This window comes from Rhinopithecus roxellana, chromosome 9 (assembly GCF_007565055.1).
Source record: "Rhinopithecus roxellana isolate Shanxi Qingling chromosome 9, ASM756505v1, whole genome shotgun sequence".
Taxonomy (NCBI): Eukaryota; Metazoa; Chordata; class Mammalia; order Primates; family Cercopithecidae; genus Rhinopithecus; species Rhinopithecus roxellana.
The window spans coordinates 133,654,806-133,680,620 of NC_044557.1; the positions used below are offsets into that span (position 1 = coordinate 133,654,806).

At 37.8% G+C, this 25,815-nt stretch overlaps 1 protein-coding gene across 4 annotated transcripts in view; it reads left to right on the top strand.

Moving 5' to 3' along the window:
• Positions 1-25,815, top strand: part of ARFGEF1 (ADP ribosylation factor guanine nucleotide exchange factor 1) — a 143,347-nt gene that overhangs the window by 28,249 nt on the left and 89,283 nt on the right. For all 4 annotated transcript variants that reach the window (XM_030937811.1, XM_030937813.1, XM_030937812.1 and 1 more), the window contains 6 exons: positions 9,781-9,811; positions 10,874-11,030; positions 12,899-13,045; positions 15,658-15,837; positions 20,559-20,835; positions 24,522-24,632. In XM_030937811.1, coding sequence (XP_030793671.1) covers positions 9,781-9,811; positions 10,874-11,030; positions 12,899-13,045; positions 15,658-15,837; positions 20,559-20,835; positions 24,522-24,632 — 903 coding nt within the window. The remainder of the gene's footprint in view (positions 1-9,780; positions 9,812-10,873; positions 11,031-12,898; positions 13,046-15,657; positions 15,838-20,558; positions 20,836-24,521; positions 24,633-25,815) is intronic.

The following is a 25,815-nucleotide window of genomic DNA, read 5'->3' on the forward strand; positions in this document are numbered from 1 at the left end:
AGATAAAGGGTGAGGTGTATAATCTTGGGAGTTCTAGGGCCCTGCCCACTGCAGGTCCCTCTCCACACTACTACAGCTGATACTTTCTGGAAAGCGCCACTCCTGGCAGGAGGCCAACCAGCACAAAAATAGAGCATTAAACCATCAAAGCTAAGAATCCTCACAGAGTCCATTGCACCCTCCACCGGAACTGGCACTGGTATCCATGGCTGATCACAGGACTCTGTTCAGACAGGGCCCAGTACCAAGCTTGGAACTGGGTAGACTCGCTGGGTGCCTAGACCCAGAAGAGAGACAACAATCACTGTAGTTCGGCTCACAGGAAGCCACATCCATAGGACAAGGGGGAGAGTACTGCATCAAGGGAACACCCTGTGGGACAGAAAAATCTGAACAACAGCCTTCAGCCCTAGACCTTCCCTCTGACCGAGCCTACCCAAATGAGACGGAACCAGAAAACCAACCCTGGTAATATGACAGAACTAGGCCTGTCAGCATCCTGCAAAAATCACACTAGTTTACCAGTAGTGGATCCAAACCAAGAAAAAATCCCTGATTTACCTGAAAAAGAATTCAGGAGGTTAATTCTTAAGCTAATCAGGGAAGGACCAGACAAAGGCGAAGCCCAATGCGAGGAAATCCAAAAAATGAACTCCTGAGCTCAAGTGATCTTCCTGGCTCAGCCTCCCAAGTAGCTGGGATTCTAGGTGCACAGTACCACACCCAGCTAAATGTCTTCTAATTGTTGTGCTTGGACCTTTTATATTTAGTGTAATATTTATATATAAGGGCATAAATCTGCTATTTTACTTTTGCTTTCTGTTGTTCCCTCTTTTTCGTTGTCCATTTTCCTGCCTTTATGTGGACCTCTTGAAAAAGTTTTAGAATTCCATTTGATTGTTCTTTTGGAGTTTATATTTGATTTTTGGTGGTTGTACTAGACATTACATTATTCATACATAGCTTTTCACAGTATACTGATGTCAGCATTTTACCAGTTTGAGTAACCTATAGAAAAACCTTAGCTCCATTTAGGTCCTTTTATCTTCCCTCTCTATAGTATTGTCTTAAATAGTTCCCCTGCATACATTAGGAACCACATAAGACAGTGTTTTATTTTTTGTGTTAAATGTGTAACATAATTTTTAAAACTCAAGAGAATGGTGTTGTACGTTTCCATATTTTTACACTTCCCATTCTTCATGGTGTTTCAAAACTTATGATTTCCTTCGTGTTGGAAGAACTTCAGTTATTCTTTTAGGATAGATCTTGTGGTGACAGGTTTTTTTTTTTTGGTTATCCTTCATCTGAGAAGATCCTGATTTTACCTTTATTCCTTTAGGATTTTTCACAGATTATCTATATAACTCTGGGTGAGAGATCTTTTCTTTCAGCTCTTGGAAATGTTGTGCCACATCCCCCATTGGCTTCCATAGTGTTCAGTAAGAAATCCACTGTCACTGTAATCATTTTTCTTCTATCAATATTATGTCATTTCTTTCTATCTGGTTTCAAGATTGTTTTGTCTTTAGTTTTCTGGGGTTGGATTCTGATGTGTCTTGACTTGGATTTCTATCCTGTTTGGGTTTGCTCAGCTGAATCTATAGGTTTGTGTATAATACCAGAGTATTTTGTATTAGTGGTTACAACCCAGCATTGGATCATGAAGTCAATTTTGTGGCCTATGGCTGGTGTTATGATTGATTTTTAATAGAATAGAAAATGGGCCGGGCGCGGTGGCTCAAGCCTGTAATCCCAGCACTTTGGGAGGCCGAGACAGGTGGATCACAAGGTCAGGAGATCGAGACCATCCTGGCTAACATGGTGAAACCCCGTCTCTACTAAAAATACAAAAAACTAGCCGGGCGAGGTGGCGGCGCCTGTAGTCCCAGCTACTCGGGAGGCTGAGGCAGGAGAATGGCGTGAACCCGGGAGGCAGAGCTTGCAGTGAGCTGAGATCTGGCCACTGCACTCCAGCCTGGGTGACAGAGCGAGACTCCGTCTCAAAAAAAAAAAAAAAAAAAATAGAATAGAAAATGAAAATATATCCCAGAATAACAAGGATAATAATTAAATTTTTATTTCCATAACATATATGTAGGTGTTTTCTGGGATCCAGGATAGTGGTTTGCAGTCAGAAACGTTGGAAAACTATTGATTAAGACCATTCACAAGATTTTGTTTTGTTTGAAAAAAGAGGCTAGTTAACACCCCCGTATCTGAGACTCTGATGCTGATGAGTAAAAAGTATTTTTTTCTCCATATCACCTGGGCTTCATAGTTTATTTCTTCTAACTAGTTAAATTATTTAAAAACTTATGAATCTAAGTAGAGGTTACACTTTGTATAAACTCAAAACAGATGGCTTTAGGAACAGTGTCACTCTCTGTGATGTTATGTGTAATAATCATGAGTAGGGAAGGTATGCGAAGGAAAAGGAAAGAAAATAGCAAAGAAGAACAAGATGTTTTTTTTTTCTTTCTCTTTTAGTTCTCCAGAATATGATAGCGTTTATTAAATGTCTGCTTACTATGTAACTCACACTGTGCTAGATGCTAGGAATGCAAAGAAGAATGAAAAATGTCCCTGTTGTATGTAACAGATCACTAAAGCTTATTCTTCTGGTCTAGCTGAAATTTTGTATGCTTTGATCACTATCTCTCTTTTCCCCATTTATGTACCTCCTCTAACCTCTGGTAACCCTCATTCTACTCTCTACTTCTATCAGTTTGACTTTTTTAGGTTCCACATACAAGTAAAATCATATGTCTTTCTGTGCCTTTTTTCACTTAGCGTAACATCTTCCATTTTTTCACTTAGTGTAATATCTTGCCTATGTTGTCGCAAATTACAGGATTTCCTTCTTTTTAAGGCGGAATGGTATTCCATTTTGTGTATTTTATAAGATTCTCTTTATCCATTCATCTGATGATGGACACCTAGGTTGCCTCCATATCTTAGCTACTGTGACTATAATAAGTAATAATGTATTATATATTTCAAAATTACTAAAAGTAGATTTTAAATGTTTTTACAATAAAAAAAGTATGTGACTTGGATTTGTTAATTAGCTTGATTTGGTCATTCCATATTGTAAAAACATATCAAAACACCTAATTGTACCCCATAAATATATAATATGTACAATTAATATGTGTCCATTAAAATAATAAAATTAAATTTAAAAATAAAATGTTCCTTGCATTCAGGTACCTCAGAATCTAAGGTAAGCAAATAATCTCAGTGCTTTATAAATAAGTGCCTTATAAAAATAGGTCGTTGGTTCTATGGGAGCACATAAGCAGGGATGATGAGTGAGAATGGCAAATGGGCAAGAGGCTGAGGCTGTGGAATATTTCACCTAAGAGGTGAAGTTAAGCCTCCATCTTGAGGGGAGGAGTCAGGGATTGCCAGGCGTATTACAAAGGAATTGATTTAGGGAACAAAGCCCTAGATGCATTTTATTAAGCTCTGTATCTGTTAACCATGTGGTTTCCTTACCTGGATTTTCACAACACATTAAAAGAGCTTTCCATGATCCTGACAATCCTTTTGTACCTCTAGGTAGCTGTCTCTCCCATTTGCCAAGAAGTTATTTCAAACCCCATTCTCTCTAAGCCTCTTTAACTTTTCCTATTCCAGGTATCTCTCTTTGTATAATAAACCACCCAAGACTTAGTGGTGTAATGCAGTGATCATTTTATTATGCTTACAGGTTCTGTGTGTCAGGAATTCAGATGGGGTATGCTGCTGCTCCACAGTGTCTGGGGCCTCAAATGGGCAAACTGAAATGACTAAGGGAGATGTGAATGGCCAGGAACTGGAATCCTCTGGAGCCATCTTTACTTACATGTCTGGTGCCTGGATGGTGATGATTTTGAAAGCTGGGCTCAGCTGGGACTGGTGATGGAACTATTTTTGTGTAGCCTCCATGTGGCTTGGGCTTCTCACAGTAGGGCCACTGGGCTCTAAGAGGGGGTGCTTGGAAAGCCAGTATTCTGTTATAAGAGAATCAGGCAGGAGCTGCTTGGCCTTTCTGACCTAACCTCAGCTGTTGTTAACTGTCACTTCCACTGCATTCTGTTGGTTATAAATGAATCTCTAAGGCCAGCCCGGATTTAAGGGGAGGGGAATTAGACTACCTCCTGGTGGCAAGGTCACTCTGTAGAAGAACATGTGGGATGGCAGACACCATAGTGGTCGTTTTGGGAAACATAGTCGGCCACACTCTTTCCTAGTTTTCAGATTCATAAATCTTGATTCTTGCTGAATATTGCCACTTGAATATCCCACAGTTACTTAAAATGAAACATGACCATTAACTCTTCTTCACTACTACTCCTCCAACTCTACCCCTGCACATTGAGAAAATGGCATTGTGGCTAAGTACCTCTGTTATCCAGTTAATGCAACAGAACCCCTTTTCTTCCTGATATATCCTTGCCCTACTAGGTTAATGAGATTGTTCCATTCTTCTTCCTTGTCCATGGAATTTACGTTTACTAATTTCTTAGAACAGTGCTTGCACACACAAAGTTTGAGTCAGATCACAGAAATACTGAAGTTAACTTTTGTTTTGTAGTCACATTCCTTTCTTCAGACTTGGCTCAAAGCTACTTGTGATTAATTGGTGGCTGGTTTGATTCTCTTTCTAGAGAATTTTCCTTTGTGAGTTTATTCATTTAAAAGGAAGAGGCAAGCAGGAAAGAAACACAAAAAGATGAATTCCATAAATATTTTTGAATACTAGCAGCATTATGGTAATTGATATATAGATTCCCACGGTTACTGCTTTGAAGGAGACAATGCTTTGGATGTGTAGGTTCTAATGTGTTTATTAAAAACTATCCATTTGTGGCTGGGCGCGGTGGCTCACGCCTGTAATCCCAGCACTTTGGGAGGCCAGGGCGGGTGGATCTCCTGTGGTCAGGAGTTCGAGACCAGCCTGGCCAACATGGTGAAACCTCGACTCTATTAAAAATACAAAAATTAGCTGGGCATGGTGGCGGGCGCCCCGTAATCCCAGCTACTCAGGAGGCTGAGGCAGGAGAATTGCTTGAACCCGGGAAGAGGAGGTTGCAGCGTCCTGAGATTGCACCACTGCACTTCAGCCCGGGCGACAGAGTGAGACTTCGTCTTAAAAAAAGGAAAACAAAACAGACAGACAAAACTATCCATTTGCCTTTGAGAACTTTCCTTAAATTACCACTTGAGTTTGCATTGAGTAGCTGCTGTTACTTTGTAAATTATACTATATGTAAGACAAAATTGATGTAATGAGAGGTAAATACAAATAATTCATAGTGTGTAGATAATAGAATTTGTTGAATCCATATAAATTTTATTTTGAGGGTTGTATTTGTACTGTCAAAGTGGAAAAAAGAGCAGCTAAACAAGTTGATAGTAAAAATAATATTATGAGGGGAGATGTTTAATATACTTAGGAGATTAGGTATAACTTGGACATACTCAGTTTGAAAAAAAAAAAAAAACAGTCTTTCCTGTTCATTAAACAAGTCCTGCGCCTTATAAACGGTGTTGACTTGGCTAGAAAATATTACATAGAAATTCCATAAATAAGCAATTCTTAAGTTTTAAATTGTATGCCATTCTTAGTAGCATGATGAAATCTTGCCCTGTCCTACCCAGGATGTGAATCTTTGTCCAGCGTCTCCATGTTTTATTTTTTTTTATTTTTTATTTTTTTGAGACGGAGTCTCGCTCTATCACCCATGCTGGAGTGCAGTGGCACAATCTCGGCTCACTGCAAGCTCTGCCTCCCGGGTTCACGCCATTCTCCTGCCTCAGCCTCCTGAGCATCTGGGACTACAGGCGCACGCCCCCGCGCCCGGCTAATTCTTTGTATTTTTTTTAGTAGAGACGGGGTTTCACCATGTTAGCCAGGGTGGTCTCGAACTCCTGACCTCGTGATCCACCCGCCTCGGACTCCCAAAGTGCTGGGATTACAGATGTGAGCCACCGCGCCCGACCTCCATGTTTTATAAGCTACCTTCCCGTTTAGTCACTTAGTAACCATCTCAGTTATCACAACTGACTGTTGCATTAGGGCATGCTTGTGTTCAGGTCACCCTTATTTTACTTAATAGCCCCAAAGCACAAGAGTGGTGATGCTGGCAGTTCAGATATGCCAAAGAGAAGCTTGTGAAGTGCTTCCTTTAGGTGAAGAGGTGAAAGTTCTCAAGAAAAAAAAATCACATGCTGAGGTTACTAAGATCTATGGTAAGAAAGAATCTTCTGTCTGAAATTATGAAGAAGGAAAAAGAATTCTTGCTAGTTTTGCTGTCGAACTTCAAACTGAAAATTACAGCCATAGTATGTGATACTTAGTTAAGATGAAAAAGGCATTAAATTTGTCGTGAAAGACGTAAACAGAAACATGTTCTAGTTGACAGAAATCAAGTTTGATTTAATCTGAGGTTTCAGGCATCCACTGAGGTCTTGGAATATATCCCCTGCAGATGACGGGGGAATGTAATGTGTTTGCCATAATTGTAGAATGATATTTTTCAGTTCTTTTGCACCAGTTATTACAAGTTTGCCTAAATATAGCACAATGTAGTGGGTAATACGCTAGTTTAAGACTAGAGAAACAAGGCCGCGCGCGTGTGGTGGCTCATGACTGTAATCTCAGCACTTTGAGAGTCCGAGGCCAGCTGATCACCTAAGGTCAGGAGTTCAAGACCAGCCTGACCAACATGGAGAAACCCTGTCTCTACTAAAAATACAAAATTAACTGGGTGTGGTGGCGCATGCCTGTAATCCCAGCTACTCGGGAGGCTGAGGCCGGAGGATCGCTTGAACCTGAGCGACAAGAGCGAAGCTCCATCTCACAAAAACAAACAAACAAAACTAGAGAAACAAGTTTCTGCATCACTGCCTATCAGCTATCTGACCTTAGAACTGGCCATTATTTATTCTGATCCTTAGTTTCCCTATCAAGTTGATTGCAGATGTTTATCTGTAAAAACTATTCTTCCACTCATGGACTGCACAAAAACATATGGTAGGCTTTTGTTCATCCATGTTTTAGAATATAAGGAACCTTTATAATCTGGTAGTTAGTGAAGTTAGAGTTGTTTCTCATGCTTGCAGTTATTTAGAGATATTTGGTATCAAAACACAGTGCTCTTTAAAATGTTTCACTTCCTCTGATATTCCTAGTGTATAATTTGCTTAACTAGAATACCCTATTCTGTAATTATTTTATAAATGGGAATTCACCTTATACAAAAACTGCCAGCTCCTCTTCTTCCCCTGCCTTGCCTTTTTTCCTACCTTACTGGTTTGTAGGAGCATCTCAGCCTCTTAAATAATGATAATTTTTAAAAATGAAAAGTACTTAAATTATTTTATGATGGTTTAGGGCGGTCAACACAGCATTTCCTCCTTATCCAGACATATATTTTATTGTATTTATTTTTGACACAGAGTTTCATTCTGTCGCCCAGGCTGGAGTGTAGTGGCATAATCTTGGCTCACTGCAACTTCCGCATCCTGGGTTCAAGCGATTCTTGTGCCTCAGCCTCCCAAGTAGCTGGGACTACAGGCGTGCACCACCACACCTGGCTAATATTTGTATTTTTAGTAGAGATGGGGTTTCACCATGTTGGCCAGGCTGGTCTCGAATTCCTGACTTCAAGTGATCGATGTGCCTCTGCTTCCCAAGGTGCTGGGATTATAGGTGTGAGCCACTGCGCCCAGCCCACACATATTTTAAAGAGATTTAGATTATTTTTGATTGTATCTGTTGGTGAACCGTGAAATCTTGGTAGCTGATATACAGAACTTAAATATCATTGTGAACCTTTATTAAAGTAGTATTTTAAATAGCTGCAGATAATATTTTTACACTGTCTCCTTTCTAGTTCTACCAGTGATAAAATGGAAAGGGGTTTGGTTCACAGAAAACTATACTGAAATACTGAACATCCAATGCCTGGCACACAGTAGGCAATGAGTAAATTTGTACGTATTGTATGAATAAGTTGTATGGATTGTGCGAATCAATTGTAGAAATTGTATAGCAAGGTGATTTGGCAAAGTTGCTTTTTAAAGAGTTTAATACAGTATCTGGTACATGAAAGATGCTCAGTTAGTGATAGTGTTAAATAATAATGTATAGGCCAGTGATGGTTTATAATACCCCAATTTAGCACATTTTGTTCAGTTTCTCAGATACACCTATGTTATAGAGCGGTTAATAAACCAGAATCTGTAGTTAGATTACCTAATATTTATTGAAGCCTGATTAGCCATACTTCCAAGCCATGCAACCCTTGGGCAAGTTATTCAACCTCTCTTCCTCAATTTTCCAGTCTTTAAAATGAAGATATAATGGTACACACCTCATAGGATTGTTGTCAAACATAAATACATTAGTTGCATGTAAAGTGTAATAGTGTTGTAAAGTTTAGTATATGTAAAGTGTAGTAGTACTTGGCACACATTTGAAAACCTTTCTTCCAAATTTCAGGCAGATTTAGTCAATCAGCCAGATTCCCCAATATAAATTAATAAAGTTTTTTTTTTAAAGAGATGGAGTCTCACTCTGTCGCCCAGGCTGGAGGGTAGTGGTGTGATTTTGGCTCACTGCAACCTCCGCCTCCCAGGTTCAAGTGGTTTTCCTGCCTCAACCTTCCGAGTAGCTGGGGTTATAGGCGCACACCACCATGCCTGGCTAATTTTTGTGTTTTTAGTAGAGACGTTGTTTCACCACGTTGGCCAGACTGGTCTCGAAGTCCTGACCACAGGCCACATTGGCCTCCCAAAGTGCTGGGATTACAGGCATGAGCCCCTGCGCTCAGCCAAATAAATTTAAGGGTCTTCTATTACAGGTAGGATTTGTCTAATTTATCTCATACCTTATAGTGTAAATAGTGAAAGGGAAAATTTCCCATTAAATTGAGCATGTGTATTTTATAGGGCCTTGTATAGTCATAAATAGAAAAATTAGTTAAATATCAATGCACAAACATATTTAAGAAGTTATAGTTCTGGTCTGATAATCTCCCTGGGATAATCTCAAGGTTGGTGCATTGAGGTGTTTTTCCCCCTGTCCCCAAACATCTGCCATATGTTTTGTGACTTCAGTATAGCATACACATTATTCTGTTGTGATTTTTTTTTTTTTTTTGCTGGGAGGACAGGGTCTTGTTCTTGTGCCTAGGCTGGAGTGTAGTGGAGTCTAGTGGTTATAGCTCTCTGTAACCTTTAACTCCTGGGCTCAAGGGACCCTCCTACCTCAACCCCCTGTCCCACATAGCTAGGACTGCAGGCGTACACCACCATGCCCAGCTGATTTACATTTTTTTTTTATTTTGTAGAGATGGGGTGTTTGTTGCCCAGGCTGATCTCAGACTCCTTGCTTCAGTGATCCTCCTGTGTTGGTCTCCCAAAGCACTAGGATTACAGGCGTGAGCCACTGAACTTGGCCGTGTTCTTAATATTAATGCTTCTGCTTAATATAAATAGTTACTTGACAAAAAAGAAAATATTTTGAGAAAAGGAAATGCCTTGGGAATTAATAATCTATAACTTCACCTATCCTTATGATTGTTAATGTGCCTATTCATATAGTTTTATATTATTTGTGTAAATTAAAAAATTTAGATGAAACAATTTTAGCACCTAATTTTTATTAAATTTGCATTCTTTCCAACTTTATGTTTAAGTTCCAAATGAGTTTATAAAAGTTATTATGAAATTAGTCTTTTTGTTGTCAAGTTTTCTAATGTGTGCTTCTTTTTTTTTCCCCCTCAGAGGAAATAAAAGCAGAAACTGAAAAACAGAGGTTTGTGGGATTTCTTTTCTTTAGTAAAAATAATTTTCAAACTTGGCAGTCTTGGTCAAAACAATACAGTCATCTGTATTTTAGTGGCAAATTTTCTGCATGTGAGTTTATGGTAAAATCAACTTTAAAAATAGATTTTAAGAAATACAATTATATAAAAACAAACAAAATATATGATTATGATTATATTTCTTAAAACCTATTTTTATATATATTTATAAATATGTATGCATGTGTTTTTTTGGAGACAGAGTCTCGCTCTGTTGCCCAGGCTGGAGTGCAGTGGTGCGATCACAGCTCACTGCAAGTTCCGCTTCCTAGGCTCAAGTGATCCTCCCACCTCAGCCTGCCGAGTACCTGGGACTACAGGCGAGCACCACCATGCCTGTGTTAATTTTTTGTAGAGATGGGATTTTGCCATATTGCCCAGGCTGGTCTCGAACTCTTGGACTCAAGTGACCCACTCGCCTTGGCTTCCCAAAGTGCTGGGATTACAGGCATGAGCCACCAGGCTCTGCTCTAAGCATACTTAAAAATACAAAAAGATTCTCATGTAAATAAGTATCTAAAGATACTTCTAAAATACCGTAAGATAGCCTTCAGAGTCTTTTCGTAGACTTTGATTCATATTTGGAAAAATTACTAGGTTTTTTGATAGTGTTGACCTTTTTAGGGCAATATCGAATAACTAAAAAGCTCACTTTTTGACTTAAGGACAAATAGAAAGGCCATTGCTTTTTAAGGTATTGTGATGCCAAATTTGTTAAGTGACAATAAAATATTTCTGTAATAGAAGCACCTTGAATTTCACAGTTTTTGTAGACCAGTTTTGCAGACAAGATTTCAGTGTCTTGTGTTCAGTCACAGCTCTGGCCACTAGCTTTTGACCATGTGGCAAACCACTTCACTTCTCTGGGCTTGGGTTTCCTCTTGAAATATGGGAAGATAGAGGACTGGTTTAGCAAGATTCCTTTTAGAACTGAAATTCTGTGTTTCTACATGGGTTTATCGTCAATATTATAAATGTGATATGCTATAATCAGACTTTTCTTTTTCATTTAGTCCTCCTCATGGAGAAGCAAAAGCTGGATCAAGCACCCTTCCACCAGTGAAATCAAAGACAAATTTTATTGAAGCAGACAAGTACTTCTTGCCTTTTGAGTTGGCATGCCAGTCCAAATGTCCCCGCATAGTTAGTACATCTCTAGATTGCTTACAGGTATGTGTAAAATGGCACTTTCTAAAAACTGTCTACTTTGAATGTGTTTCTAAAACATTATTCATGTTGATGATTCAGACATTTCCATGAAAGCTTTTAATACTCTTTTTTGTAGTAAAACATCCAAATGATTTTTTATATTTAAGACATAATAATAGTTGCAAAAAGACGTTTCTAGTTTAATGATAACAATCATTAACTTAGTGGGATATAAAATCTTTAGTAAGATTGTCAGTAATGGAAAGTGTTGATTTGGTCTCTTCTCATCAGTGAAATGCAAGACCCATAATACTTTTAACCTGCTGCCGACTTTACATACATCACCATTTGCAAATAATTTTTCTAAGTGCTGTTTTTTTGTTTGTTTGTTTGTTTACTTTTTTGAGACGGAGGCTTGCTCTGTCACCTGGGCTGGAGTGCAGTGGCGTAATCTTGGCTCACTGTGACTTCTGCCCCCGTTTTCAAGCAATTCTCCTGCCCCAGACTTGCGAGTAGCTGGGAATACAGGTGCGTGTAACCACGCCAAGCTAATTTTTGTTTTGTTTTGTTTTGTTTTTGTTTTTGTTTTTTTTGAAGAGACAGTTCTACCATGTTGGCCAGACTGGTCTTGAACTCCTGACCTTAAGTGATCCGCCTGGCTCGGCCTCCCAAAGTGCTGGGATTACAGGCGTGAGCCACTGTGCCTGGCCAGTGTGTCTGCTGTTTTATATGAAGCAATAGGTTAATATTGGCAGCTTAATATAATTTAATATTTAACTGCTATACTTTAGCTCTGGCAGTCATTTATGTCAGAAAAATTTCTGAACTCTGTTACCCTGTTTGACACATAGACAGAGGATCCTCATAGATACTATATTTGTAAGACAAGTTTCTAAGTAGAGGAATACTTCTGTTTTCAGGTGTTCTTACTATTTGGGCATTATATGTATTCAACTATAATTAAGTGGCTAGGAAAAGACCATATGATTTGTCCTTAAGGATGGGTTAAAGTTAAGTTCATCTGATTTGTGATCTTGTTTTCACTGGAAAATTAGAATGATAATATCTGAAGCCTTCCTTCCAGGGTATACTGATAATGATGAATGAACAAATCTATGATTTATTTCAGCTAGTATATGGAAACTGGGTTTTATACATATTGATGAATCATTTGGAAAGAGATTGGGGGTCATTTAAAAGCGTGAAGATAATTTTCACAAAAGCAGTATCAATAAAACCTTGTTTATATGGAAAGCAATAAGCAATTTTTTTTTTTTTTTTTTTTTTTTTGAGACGGGGTCTCACTATCACCTAGGTTGGAGTGCAGTGGCACAATCTCAGCTTACTGCAACCTCTACCTCCCAAGGCTCAAGCAGTCCTCTCACCTCAGCCTCCTGAGTAGCTGGGACTATAGGCATATACCACCACACCCAGCTAATTTTTTATTTTTTGTAGAGATAGGTTTTCCCCATATTGCTCAGGCTGGCCTCGAACTCCTAAGCTCAAGCAGTCCGCCCAATGTGGACTGGCAATGTGGGAGGCAAGCAGGCCTCCCAGTGTGCTGGGATTACAGGCATGAGCCACTGCACCCAACCACAGTAAGCAATTCTAACTCATCAGAGACAGGTTCTCAAGGCTTGGCTTTCTCCAAATATTACCTGATGGTTATTGTGGTTCTGTTTTTGTGGTTATTACAAGTATAAATACATATTTATATGAATAAAGTTTCTACAGAAAAAGTTGATATAACTTTGGCTTTGATAATACCTATGTATTTTTATGTAAAAATTTTTATATATATTCAATTGTATACTGTAATTTTAATGTATATTGCATTAGTATATATAATACTTGTTACTTAGGATCTTTGTTTTCTTTCTCCGTTTTAGAAACTTATTGCTTATGGGCACTTGACTGGCAATGCTCCAGATAGTACAACACCAGGCAAAAAATTAATTGATAGAATTATTGAAACGATATGTGGCTGCTTTCAGGGCCCTCAGACAGATGAAGGAGTTCAGCTGCAGATAATAAAGGTAATTATTATATAAAGTAAAATTGTTATTAATAATCTGTATCTTCAAAATTCAGATGCCTTTCACCTTAAAATATTAGGAAAGATCCTTTTATGTGCATTCCAGCTATAATACAGGTTATTTGAGGCCGTGCGCAGTGGCTCATGCCTGTAATCCCAGCACTTTGGGAGGCCAGGTTGGGCGGATCACTTGAGGTCAGGAGTTTGAGAGCAGCCTGGCCAACATGATGAAACCCCCATGTCTACTAAAAATACCAAAAAAATTAGCTGGGCATGGTGGTGGACACTTGTAGTCCCAGCTACTCAGGAGGCTGAGGCAGGAGAATCGTTTGAACCTGGGAGGCGGAGGTTGCAGTGAGCTGAGATCATGCCACTGTACTCCAGCCTGGGTGACAGAGTGAAACTCAGTCTCAAGAAAAAAAAAGAGGTTATTTGGATGCTTTCCTAGACTCCATATTAGGAGATTTTAATGTTGTATGCCAAGAGTTTGTTAGAGGAAAACTATGTTCTCATATCTCTTCTTTTGACGGTCTCAGTTTAGGCTTAGCCCCTAGAGTCTTGCAGAGTTTTTCTGTTTCTGGCATGTTTTTCATATATATGTATATTCCATCCATCAAACTTTAGGGTAGTTCTTAAAGCTGTGACCCTTCTAGTTTCTTCTGTACTATTGGACCCTTCATAGGGTGTCCTCGCAACTCATGAATCACCAGGTGGACACTACTTGTCTGCCAATTCTCCTGATATCCTTGCACACATCCATCTATTGAACTTGCTCGGCAAAACCCTGTTCTGAGTTCGTGCTGTAATGTACCTGTTTGATTGAATTCCTTTGGGGAAACATTAGTAATGTTTTCATTCTGTTACAGATACTGAGTTCTTAATGTTATTGCTAATGGTAATGGTGGTGTGTTTTTATGGCGGTAAAATTATGTGCTATATATATAGTACAGTACTTTTGAAGTTGTTTATATATATATATATGAAGGGTTCTTTCATGTGTGAATACAGCCCTTTTGGAGCCTTTCAGTTTTATAGTTGTGTTTACTTCAGAAGCCATATAATATCTTTATTCTAAAAAAAAATACTGGGCATGGTAGCTCATGCCTGTAATTCCAGCACTTTGGGAGACCGAGGCAAGAAGGTCGCCTGATCCCAGAAGTTCAAGACCAGCCTGGGCAACACAGTAAGACCCTGTCTCTACAAAAAATAATTTTAAAATTAGCCACATGTGGTGATGTGTGCCTGTAGTCCCAGCTACTCAGGAGGCTGAAGTGGGAGGATCACTTGAGCCCAGGAATTGAGGCTTCAGTGAGCCGTGTTCACTGCACTGCACTTCAGGCTTGGCAACAGAGTGAGATCCTGTCTCAAAAAAGAAAAAAGAAAAAAAAAACGGGTTGATCATTTTGACCTATTGTGTAGTTTCATATCATTTATGGTTTAAGATAATGCCCATTAATGCTAACTCTGCATAGCATTGTACAACATAAAGAAGACAAAAGAGTCTTTGCTCTTGAGAAATTGGAAGTAACCCAATATGTGAAAATTCACATAGGTGAAATTTGTTCATTTTATTGAAGTATTTGCCTTAGGAATTTGCTTTTTAATTTGGGACAGTCTCACTCTGTTGCCCAGGCTAAGTGCTGTGGCATGATCACAGATCACTGTAGCCTTGACCTCCCTGGCTCAAATGATCCTCCCACCTCAGCCTTCCAAGTAGCTGGGGCCACAGGTATATGCCACTTATGCCCAGCTACTTTAGGATTATTTTACATGCTTTATTCTAAAACATTTATAAACCTCTTCGACAATAACAACAACAGCACAATTACTGAGTTCAGTCTGTTAAAAAAGATCTCAGAAAAATTTAGAGGCAAATAAGACACAATGTGTATCTTCCCAAGTTGGTGGTCTAGTTCAACAGATATCTCATGTGACATGTCTGTGCTCTACTGTAACAGCTTTCATGCTGTGCATTTTAGTAGATTAAATAGTATTTTCATTAAAATGAAACCTTGGTTGAAACAAATCAGTTAAATGGTTTTCAGATTATGTGGAAACTACTGCCACAGTGAGGAAAACATGAAATATTTTAACAGTTGATGATATATTCAAGGCCAGTAGAAATTCTGTGTATACTACCTGCAAGTGGTAATTGTTTCTGAAAGTTTTCATTGTAATATGAAAATGCTTAATTTTTGTGCTGAAACTCTAGATGCAGAAAATCACTTTAAGGCTGGGTGTGGTGGCTCATGTCTGTAGCCCCAGTACTTTGGGAGGCTGAGGTGGGAGGCTTGCATGAAGCCAGGAGTTCGAGACCAGTCTGGGCAACAAAGAGAGACTGCATCTCAACAGAAAAATAAAACAAAATTAGCCAGGTGTGGTGGTGCTCACCTGTAATCCTACAGCCAGCTGTGGTGGTGCTCACCTGTAGCAGCTACTCAGGAGGCTGCTGTGAGAGGATCACTTAAGCCCAGGAGTTCAAGGCTGCAGTGAGCTATGATCACACTACTGCACTCCAGCCTGGGTGACAGAGCAAGAAAGACTGTCTCCAAAAAAAAAAGAAAAAGAAAATCTCTTTAACTTTGTCCTTTTTTTTTCTCTCTCTTCTTAAAGGCTTTACTTACTGCAGTAACATCACAACACATAGAAATTCATGAAGGGACTGTACTGCAAGCTGTGAGAACATGTTACAATATCTACTTAGCAAGCAAAAATCTCATCAATCAGACAACAGCCAAAGCTACTCTCACTCAGATGCTAAATGTTATCTTTGCACGCATGGAAAACCAAGCAGTAAGTATTTTAAAAAGGGAGAGATTGTATAGAACACAACAGGCATTAAATATAGAAAGGAGTTTACAGTAATTAGAGTGAAATCTTTGTACCTGTAGAAAAGAATGTCTTTTATTTACAGTTCCACTTACTGGATATTTGTGGTATTGTGTTTTGTTTTAAGGTTTACTGATTTAACTTTGGACAAAGTATTTTTAGTTGTTCACAAATAGAATGTGAAATATACTGATTGCCATCTTCCTTGTGGAAGTAATTATGAATTACTACTTCTATTGCATTCAAGCTTAGTAGAGTGTAATGTAGATATAAAATAATTTAATCTGAAATAAAATTAATTAAGCCTTAAAAAAGTACATTTCTGTACTTTTGAAATGAAATATTCTGTACTTTTGAAATGAAATACATTTTCCCCCCCATATGATAAAGGGGCATGATATTCCTTATACTTTAAACTGCTTCAGGTTGATTGTTAAGAGGTCAGCAACCAGAGAATTGTTTTTAATTGCCTAGGTCTTCACTATTAAAAATTCACACCAAGCTTCTTATTTTGAACTCCTTTTAAACATAGAGAAAAATTGCAAAAATTTTGCAGAGCAATCCCTTTTACACTTCACCCTGCTTCCCTTAATGCAGTTAACTTACATACCTACATAGTACAATTATCAAAAGCAGAATTAACACTGGTACAATACTGTTAACTAAACCACAGACCCTGCTTGAATTTCACCAATTTTCCCACTAATGTTTTAAGATTTGACCCAGGATCCCACATTGCGTTTGGTATGCATTTAGTTCTATGTCTTAGTCTTCTCCAGTCTGTGACAGTTCCTCAACTTTTCGTTATCTTTTTCATGATCTTGCCATTTTTAAAAGGATACTAATAATTTATTTTGTTGAATTTTCCTCAGTTTACTTTCTCTGATGTTTTCTCATGATTAGAATGAGGTTGTGCAGTTTTTTGCCAGAATATCTCTGAAACAGTGTTGTGTCCTTTTCAGTGCGTTTTGTCAGGAGTTCATGGTGTTGATATATCTTAATGTTTGTTAGGTTTTTTTTTTTTTTTTTTTTTTTGAGACGGAGTCTCGCTTTGTCGCCGGGGCTGGAGTGCAGTGGCCGGATCTCAGCTCACTGCAAGCTCCACCTCCCGGGTTTACACCATTCTCCTGCCTCAGCCTCCCGAGTAGCTGGGACTACAGGCGCCCGCCACCTCGCCCAGCTAGTTTTTTTTTTTGTATTTTTTAGTAGAGATGGGGTTTCACAGTGTTAGCCAGGATGGTCTCGATCTCCTGACCTCGTGATCCACCCGTCTCGGCCTCCCAAAGTGCTGGGATTACAGGCTTGAGCCACCACGCCCGGCCAGTGTTGGTTATGTTAACCTTGATCACTTGCTTAAGGTAATTATCTGTCAGGTTCCTCCACTATGAAGTTAGTAGTTTTTCTTTTGCAATTAATAAATGTCTTTGGGGAGATATTTTAAGACTGTGCAGATATTCTATTTCTCCTCAGATCCTCCCCCCACTTCCCTCAGTTTTGATATCTATCAGTAGGTCTTGTTGGCAACAGTTAATTATTGTGGCATTTCCCTAATGATTTTCCTGTTTCTCTCTTTACTTCTGTATTTATTAACTGAATTTCTTCTCCCTTAATTATTTACTCAATTATATCAGTCTGTAATCACAGATATTTATTTTATGGTTGTAATGTGTGCTACAGTTACTTATTTTGTTGCCCAAATTATTACAGTTTTGGCCCTGTGTCCTTGTGACTAGCTCCCATCCTTTTTTGAGTACTTCCATAATTTCTGGATTCTCAAGATGTTCCAGGCTCATTTTGAATTCTCCCAGCTTCAACCTTGGAATCAGCCACTTCAATAAGGAGCAGCTCTATCTCTTTTGATTGGAGAATGGTGTTTAGAAACCAAAATCTGAGTGCTAGATGTATTCATTGTCACTCTGTGTTATTGCTTCTAGGCCTCTCAGCAGATAGAGTTAGGAAATGTATATTTATGTACTATCCCTTCCGTCCCACTCAATTCCCACACCTGTATGTGACTTTCCATGTGTTGGTAATAAAACCATGTGTTCATAGTGATATTTCAGATTCCAGTGCAACAATACGGGGTTCATTTCAGTCTTCTCCCTTTATTTGTAAACTTCTTTCTCTAAACAATAAGAAATATGGCTTTTATATTCTAAATACATTGATTATTCAATCCTTTATACCCATTAGTTTTAGAACTGCTGATCATTACCAGTGTTACAAGCAAATTTACTAGGTAGGTTATAGCATTTCAGGTTTTTTTGTCTTTAGCCTTATCCGTTCAAAATATTATTTTCTAGTTACTTAGATTAGTTCCTTTCTTCCTCACACTCTGCAATAGGGTAATGCTATTCTTTTGTGATAATAGTTAGACTCATTTGTTACTCTCTGCTTTTCGTTTTTGGTATTTGTCACATTCTGGTTAGTTTTAATTACAGTCATCCCTCAGTAGACTCATTTGTTACTCTCTGCTTTTCATTTTTGGTATTTGTCACATTCTGGTTAGTTTTAATTACAGTCATCTTTCAGTATTATTCATGGGGGATTGGTTCCAGGGCCCTCCCTTGGATACCAAAATCCATAGATACTCAAGTGTGTTTTATAAAATGGTGTAATACTTGCATATAATCTACACACATCCTCTGTATACTTTAAATCATCTCAAGATTACTTACAATACCTAATACTTTGTAAATAGTTGTTATACTGTATTGTTTAGGGAATAACGACCAAAAAAACAAGTTATCTGTACATGTTTGTTCAGTATAGACACAGCCATTCTTTCACCCCGCCATCAGTATTTTCAATCCCTGGTTGGTTGAATCCACAGCTGTAGAACCCATGGATACAGAGGGCGAACTGTACTTACTTATTTTTTAGGTATGTAAAACATAACTGCGATTTAAGAGTCAGAGCTGTACAAAAGGTCTACTCAGAAAAGGACCAATTCCTCCTAATTCCTACCACTGCATTCCTCTTCTTCCCTTCTTTCCACCCCTTGAATGTAAGACAGAAGCCACATGTCTACCTTATAATCAGAAGTGGTCACACAGGTACATTGTGGAAAGGGACTACACAAGGGAGTGAAATTAGGAGGTGGACCTCATTGGTGACCATCTTAAAAACTAGCTATCTCACATGCTATACATTCTCTTTTGTATTTTGCTATCATTGAGCAGTATGTCCTAGAAAGCATTTTATATCAGTCCTTAAAGACCTTCCTCACTCTTTTTTATAGATGTATAGTACTTTAGGATATAGTATAGTCTGTTGTATATTGTCACTCTCCTCTGTAGTGGCATTAATTTATTTCTAATATTTTGCAGCCACAAACAGTGGTTTTGCTGCTTTTTTTGGAGGACGTAAATAAAATGTTTTTGTCACTTTTTAATAACAAAGTTTTATTGGTTTGATTTGATTAACAGACTTTTATTAAGTTCCTTATATGTTCCTGGCACTGTGCTAGGCCTCACTTATACAGTGACGAGCAAAACTGACTTGACTATTACCTTTGAAGATCTTACAAACATTTGAGGCAAAGAGTTTCCCTTAAACAACTATAGAACTGAATTATGGTAAAGGCTATGAACATGTATTGTGTTACAAAGGGTATTTAGTTCTGTGCTGTGGATAATTATAGAAAAGGTGGAAAAGAGGGAGAGAAAGTAAGGGAAAATGGGATACAGACGACTTAACATCCACATTTGCTAAAATCTTCTAAGCTAGACGTTGAATTCTTTGATATTAACTACTGGTAACCTTAATTTTTCCCTTCCCCCACAAAATAAAACTCCCTACAAAGCAAATCTTGTCAGACTTTATTATTAAAATATTTTAGTTCAGACTTACTTTATAAATTCATATAATTCTGGCATTTCCACCTAACCTGGAGAATATGAATTGTTCATATTTGGTACTGTATAAGATTTTTCTTGGTGGAAATTAATTCTGTGAGACTCATTCTTATCTGGTCTTAAGGACCAAAAGAGATGTGTGAAAAGCAGTAAAGTGCTAAAAAATGAAATCTTGCGATCTCAGCTGTTAATGTTTTTAACATTTTATGAGCCAGTTTTACAGATAGTATTATATACATAATAATGATAGTTTTTCTAAAATAAAATTCAGACATTTGTAGATACAGTGGTTTTCATAATTATCAGATGACTGGGTAGAGTGATTTAAGCCTTCATTGTAATTGTATTAAATGTAATTTTAATTTTTTTTATTAAAAGATATTTGACAAGGTGACATAAGAACATGCTTCAGAAGGATAAACACTGACAAGTTCCCTCCCACTCTTGTTTCCCATTTTATTATTTCCTAATCTTGACCCTCTATAGGTAACCATTACTACTAGCTTCTTATGTATTTTTATAGACTTTCATTCTGTATGTATAAGCAAAAGTGAATGTGTGTGTGTTTCACACAAATATGAAATGCAGTGAAAATGCTTTATAGTGAAAGTCTTTCATCTCTGTTCTTATGTGCTGATTTCTAGCCACCTAAGAAGTAAACATTGTTTATTGTTTTTAGTATAGTTTATCTTCTCCATTTCTGATAAGCTTTAATTTCCAAGCATAGAGAGAATGGCACTTTATAGAAAGGATTGTTGGAGGTAACATTATCCTTCCAAATTTTAAACAGCTTATTTTACTAATACTGGAAATTTTATTTGTTCCCAGTTACAGGAAGCAAAACAAATGGAAAAAGAAAGGCATCGGCAGCAGCAGCATCTGTTACAGTCTCCAGTAAGCCATCATGAGCCTGAATCACCTCAACTTAGATATTTGCCACCTCAGACTGTTGATCACATATCCCAAGAACACGAAGGGGACCTTGACCTCCATACAAATGATGTAGATAAAAGTCTTCAGGATGACACAGAGCCTGAAAATGGATCTGATATTTCCAGTGCAGAAAATGAACAGACTGAAGCTGATCAGGCAACTGCAGCTGAAAGTAATCTTCTTGAAAAGGGGGTTTGGGGTGTGTGTTAAGGGAAATGTGTAGGAATGAGAGTTTTGATGAAGAAATGTTGAAAGGATAATATGATTTAATGTCTGTCAGACACATTGTGGTAATTGTGGACTTTCCTCATTGTAGGTGGTAAAGTTAATTTGACTCTACCCTACAAGATATCTTATGAATGATACTTTGCGTTTATTAGCATCTCATGAGCAGTATGATTTATAGATTTCCTTTGGAGCTCAGATATATTTCTAAAGAGGGTCATAAATGTCCATTAAATGTTGTATAGGAATTTCAGTTTTCTTAAGATTGGTTTCATAGCAAACAAGTGACCTAGTAAAGTTTTCTGGAATATGACTGAAAATTTTAAAAAATCATTACCAGTTTTAAAAATATGATTATGGTCATAAAAAGTACTGATATTAAATATGAAAAAGTTTTTGAGTAACCAACTGATAGACAAAAATTTTCATTTTTAAAATCATGCATAGTAATCACTAAAATTGAGATGTTCTCTGATTTTTTAAGTGTATATTTATAAGAAAATACTTATAAGATTATAAAAATTATATTTAGTTTACAAATTTGTTTCTCTGTAAAAATAATCCCATGAAGTTATTGTTTTCCTAAATGTTATTTTCAGCTTCAGCTGTTCTGTGAAACTACCAGAGAGTTTGTGTTGTTCCCTTTGCCCTTCTTAGCTTGATGTCATTTTTAAATGATGGGAATTCTGTTGCCTCTCCGGTGTGATTGTCTAGAACTAGCATGTCAGGAGTCTGTTACAGTTTATCTGAAGTCTGTGTTTTTACTTTGAGGAAGGACTTCTATAATATGTTTTCAACTCTTTTTTTTTTTTTTTTTTTTTTTAAACCATGCCTTTTCCAAAACTTACTAGTGGCATGAATACGTGCCTTTTTACATTTTTCCCCCAGTTTTCTGAGAGGCATGCTTTTAAAAATAGTACTTCAGTATTTGTTTTAAAAAGGATGACTTTGATAAGCTAAGCATTCATAGTACTGAATCTAATAGTGAATCCATACCACTTAAATTATTTACATTTGTCTAGCCTGCCCTTGCCAAAATTTCCCCTACTTTCACAGTGAGCTTATAAATGGGCAGATTCAAAGGGCTAATCTCTAATAAAGCTGGGACTTTATTATTTTGTTTATCTGTGTATTTAGCAAACTTTCATTGAGCATACTGTGTCTTAGGCACCATGCCAGGACTTGAAGTTAAAAAGATGATGGAGATACAGCCACTGCTTTTAGTGTGATCTTAGCATACCTGGAAGTCGAGCATAAATGAGGTATAATAATGTGATAGGTGTCCTAAAAATGCCATGCACGAAGTAGTTCTGCTGAGAAGAGTTAGGAAGTTTCTTTGTAGGAAAGTAATGATATTTTAGTTGAATCTTGATAGATAGGGGTAGGAGATTTTCCATCCAAGGAAACAACATGGACTAAGACCCAAGGAATGGGAGCATCTGCTGTGTATGAGGTAGCGCTGTAGATGCCTTGTAGAATACAGAGTTAGAAAGACATAGTTTCCTGTGGGATTGTCATGATTATTTTGGCTCTAAAGATGTTTTTTCCCCAATAGCTGATATAAATGAAAATTCTGCTTGACAGCCATTGGTTCAGAGTGCATTTTTGGAGCACATCTCTGTCACTTACCAGCTACATGACTTTGGACATAGTAGTTAACTTCTAAGCACTTCCTACATATAATAAATATTAGTCACTATTATTCTGTTCTATTTCTTTCAGATACTTATGTGAAAACTGACTCTTCACTAGTCATTTTGTACATTTTTAGATAGTGGTTATGTATATTTAGTTACTTTGAAACTCTAGTTTTCAGACTTGAGGTAATTTTAGCCAACTAGAGCGTGGAAATAAAACAAGAATGGCAGAAAATTTATCTTTCAAGACGTTTATGTTTTTATTCACAGAAGTCTCCAAATGCTATTTTTATTTGGATATTTTATAAAATAAGGTTGCTCATTTACATGCATATTTATCTGGTTTTCTCTTTTCCTTTCAGTATTTTTAGGATACTACGGACAGTAAATTAGCAAAAGTGAAATTGTAGGGAGGACAGGCACCTAGAAGCCACTATTATAAGTAGTGGTCCTTTTTTTCCCCTTTTTTCCTGTTTGTTTTTTTTTTTTTTTTTTTTTTGGATACAGGGTCTTGCTCTGTCACCCAAACTGAAATGCAGTGACACAATCATGGGTCATTGCATGCCTCCGAGGCACAAACGATCCTCCTGTCTCAGCCTCCCAAGTAGCTAAGACTATAGGCAGATGTCACCATACCCAGCTAATATTTAATTTTTTTGTAGCAACTGGGTGTCATTGTGTTGCCCAGGCTGGTCTTGAACTCCTGGGCTCAAGTGATCCTCCCACCGAGCCTCCCAAAGTGCTGGGATTACAGGTATGACCCCTGTGCTCAGCTGTAGTGGTCCTTTCTGGTAGTGGGAAGGTTCAAGAAGTTGAAACTGCAGCACCACCAGCTAATATGCTGTCTGATGCCCTTTGGTGTAGGACGGTAGCTCAAGACAGCGTTTTGAATCCCAAAGCATTCTAAAGTGATAGTTGAGCTGCTTTGACATGCTTTCAACATTTTATAAAGCCCAGTGGAATTACTGTTTTTCCCTGCAATAGACTGTGCAAGCTATCTGGAACATCAGATTTCATCAGTTTCTCTTACGCTGTTCAGAAGTTCGATTGGCAATTATCTGTTGGTATTTTTATTTGTGTGTGTGTGTGTGTGTGTTTTACATTAAATTGGACAATGAATTCTTTTTTTAGCTTCTTAAATTTAGTTTTACATTAGATATGTAGATTCTGTTGGTGAAAAAAATAGGAAGGGCCAGAAAGTACTGGGGAAGGCCCAGATGCTTCTTCAGAGACCTCATCATAGAGTACAATGTTGATATTACTATTGATGAGCCTAAGTAATGAAAACAAGCTGTAATTACCTTTTTTTTTTTTTTTTTTTTGGAGACAGAGTCTTGCTCCGTCCCCCAGGTTGGAGTACAGTGGTGCAATCTCAGCTCATTGCAGCCTCTACCTCCTGAGTTCAAGCAGTTCTCTTGCCTCAGCCTCCCGAGTAGCTGGGATTACAGGCGTGTGCCACCACGCCCGGCTAATTTTTGTATTTTTAGTAGAGATGGGGTTTTACCATGTTGGCCAGGCTGGTCTCCAACTCCCCACCTCAGGCGATTCACCCACCTTGGCCTCCCAAATTGCTGAGATTACAGGCATGAGCCACTGTACCCAGCCTAATTACATTCAGTATATTTGATAAAGGATAGTGTAATGTGTGTACTAAGTATAAGGAAGCATCTGTAGGACATGTTAGAAATGTTTCATTTAAAATACTTTTTAAAGTTTTGGTTCTTAAAGGACTAATCTAGAAAATTCAGTTAAGTGTAATAATGTAATAACTTGTCAAATGAATCATTATTGAAATTGACTTGAATTTGGAAAATATTTAAGTTTTGGTATAAATTTTGAAGGTTTAACATGTAATTGCTTCTAATTTCATGTCATTTATTTGATTTTTTTTTTAAATTTTATTCCTCATGGTTTAGGAGTTTTTCATCGTAAATGTTTAGTAAAAAGCTTCCAAAAAGTTAAAATAATGTTCTGTTGAATTTTTTTTCTTTTAAAGCATTATCTAAAAATGACATGTTATATGATGGAGAAAACCATGATTGTGAGGAAAAGCCACAAGACATTGTACAGAACATTGTAGAAGAAATGGTGAACATTGTTGTTGGAGGTAGTATACTTCATTCAAAATTATTTTATTCTGTCTATGGGATTTCATCTGACTGTGGAGACTTTGTAATGTGTAGAATATAAAGGACAAAATTAAAACGTTGGGAGCCAACCAATGGAAAGTTATAAATTCCACATTTAGGATTTTGGCCTTGATTCTAGAACATATGGGTTAATATGGAAGATTTTAGCACTGAGAAATGAAATGACTAGAACTATCCTTTAAGAAGCTAAGTCTGGAAATAGGAATTCCCAGTAGGAGACCAGCACAGTAATCAAAGCCTGGATAGGACAGAAACCGTGGAAATGGAGACAAAAATATGGATAAGTGATATAATGGATATTGAATCAAGAAGACTTTGTAACTGATTAAGTAGGTAAAGAAGAGAAAATAAAGTGTGTCAGAGGCCCTCGGGATTACCCCAGGGTTTGGTGATTTCACTGGAAGCTGTCATAGGACCCAGCGTATAGTTGTACTCACTGCATGATTTATTAGTGAAAAAGTACAAAACAGAATCATCAATAGGAAGAGGTAAATGGGATGAAGCCTGGAGAAAATCAGGTACATACTCCAAATATCTTCTCTCGGTGAAGCCATGCAGGATGCTCTTAATTCAAATTGTGAAGTGTTGTCTACCAGGTAAACTCATTAGAGACTCGGGGCCCAAGGTTTTTATTGGGGGCTGTTATGTAGGCACCTAGCATGTACCAAAATTCCAGGCTACCAGAAAGAGGGTTAGTGTTCAGCATAAATTACACTCTTTGTACAGTTTAGACATAGCCACTTTTATCAGTTCTGGGAATAGCGGGATCCCTCCCAAAATATAAGTTTCCAGGTGCCAGCCAAAGGCCAGTCTTGCAAGTAGGCCTTTCTAAGGATAGGCAGTCTCTGGCCTGCTATGTTACCTCTTTTCTGCACAGGTAGTATTTCAGTTTTTGAGCCCAAATGGATAGGTGGATGGTGATACTATTGGTAGAATTGAATCATCTTGGAAGATAAGTCACTTGGGAAAAAAGGCACTTACTTACTTTCGGTATACTGAATTTGACCTTCAGGTTGGCCATCCGTGTGGAAATGATTATGAAATACATAATGGAAAATAAAACTCTGGCTCAAGAGTTGTCAAGGCAGGTGCTATAGATGGGAGTCATTCTGTTAAAATTAATAGTGAAGCCATGAGACT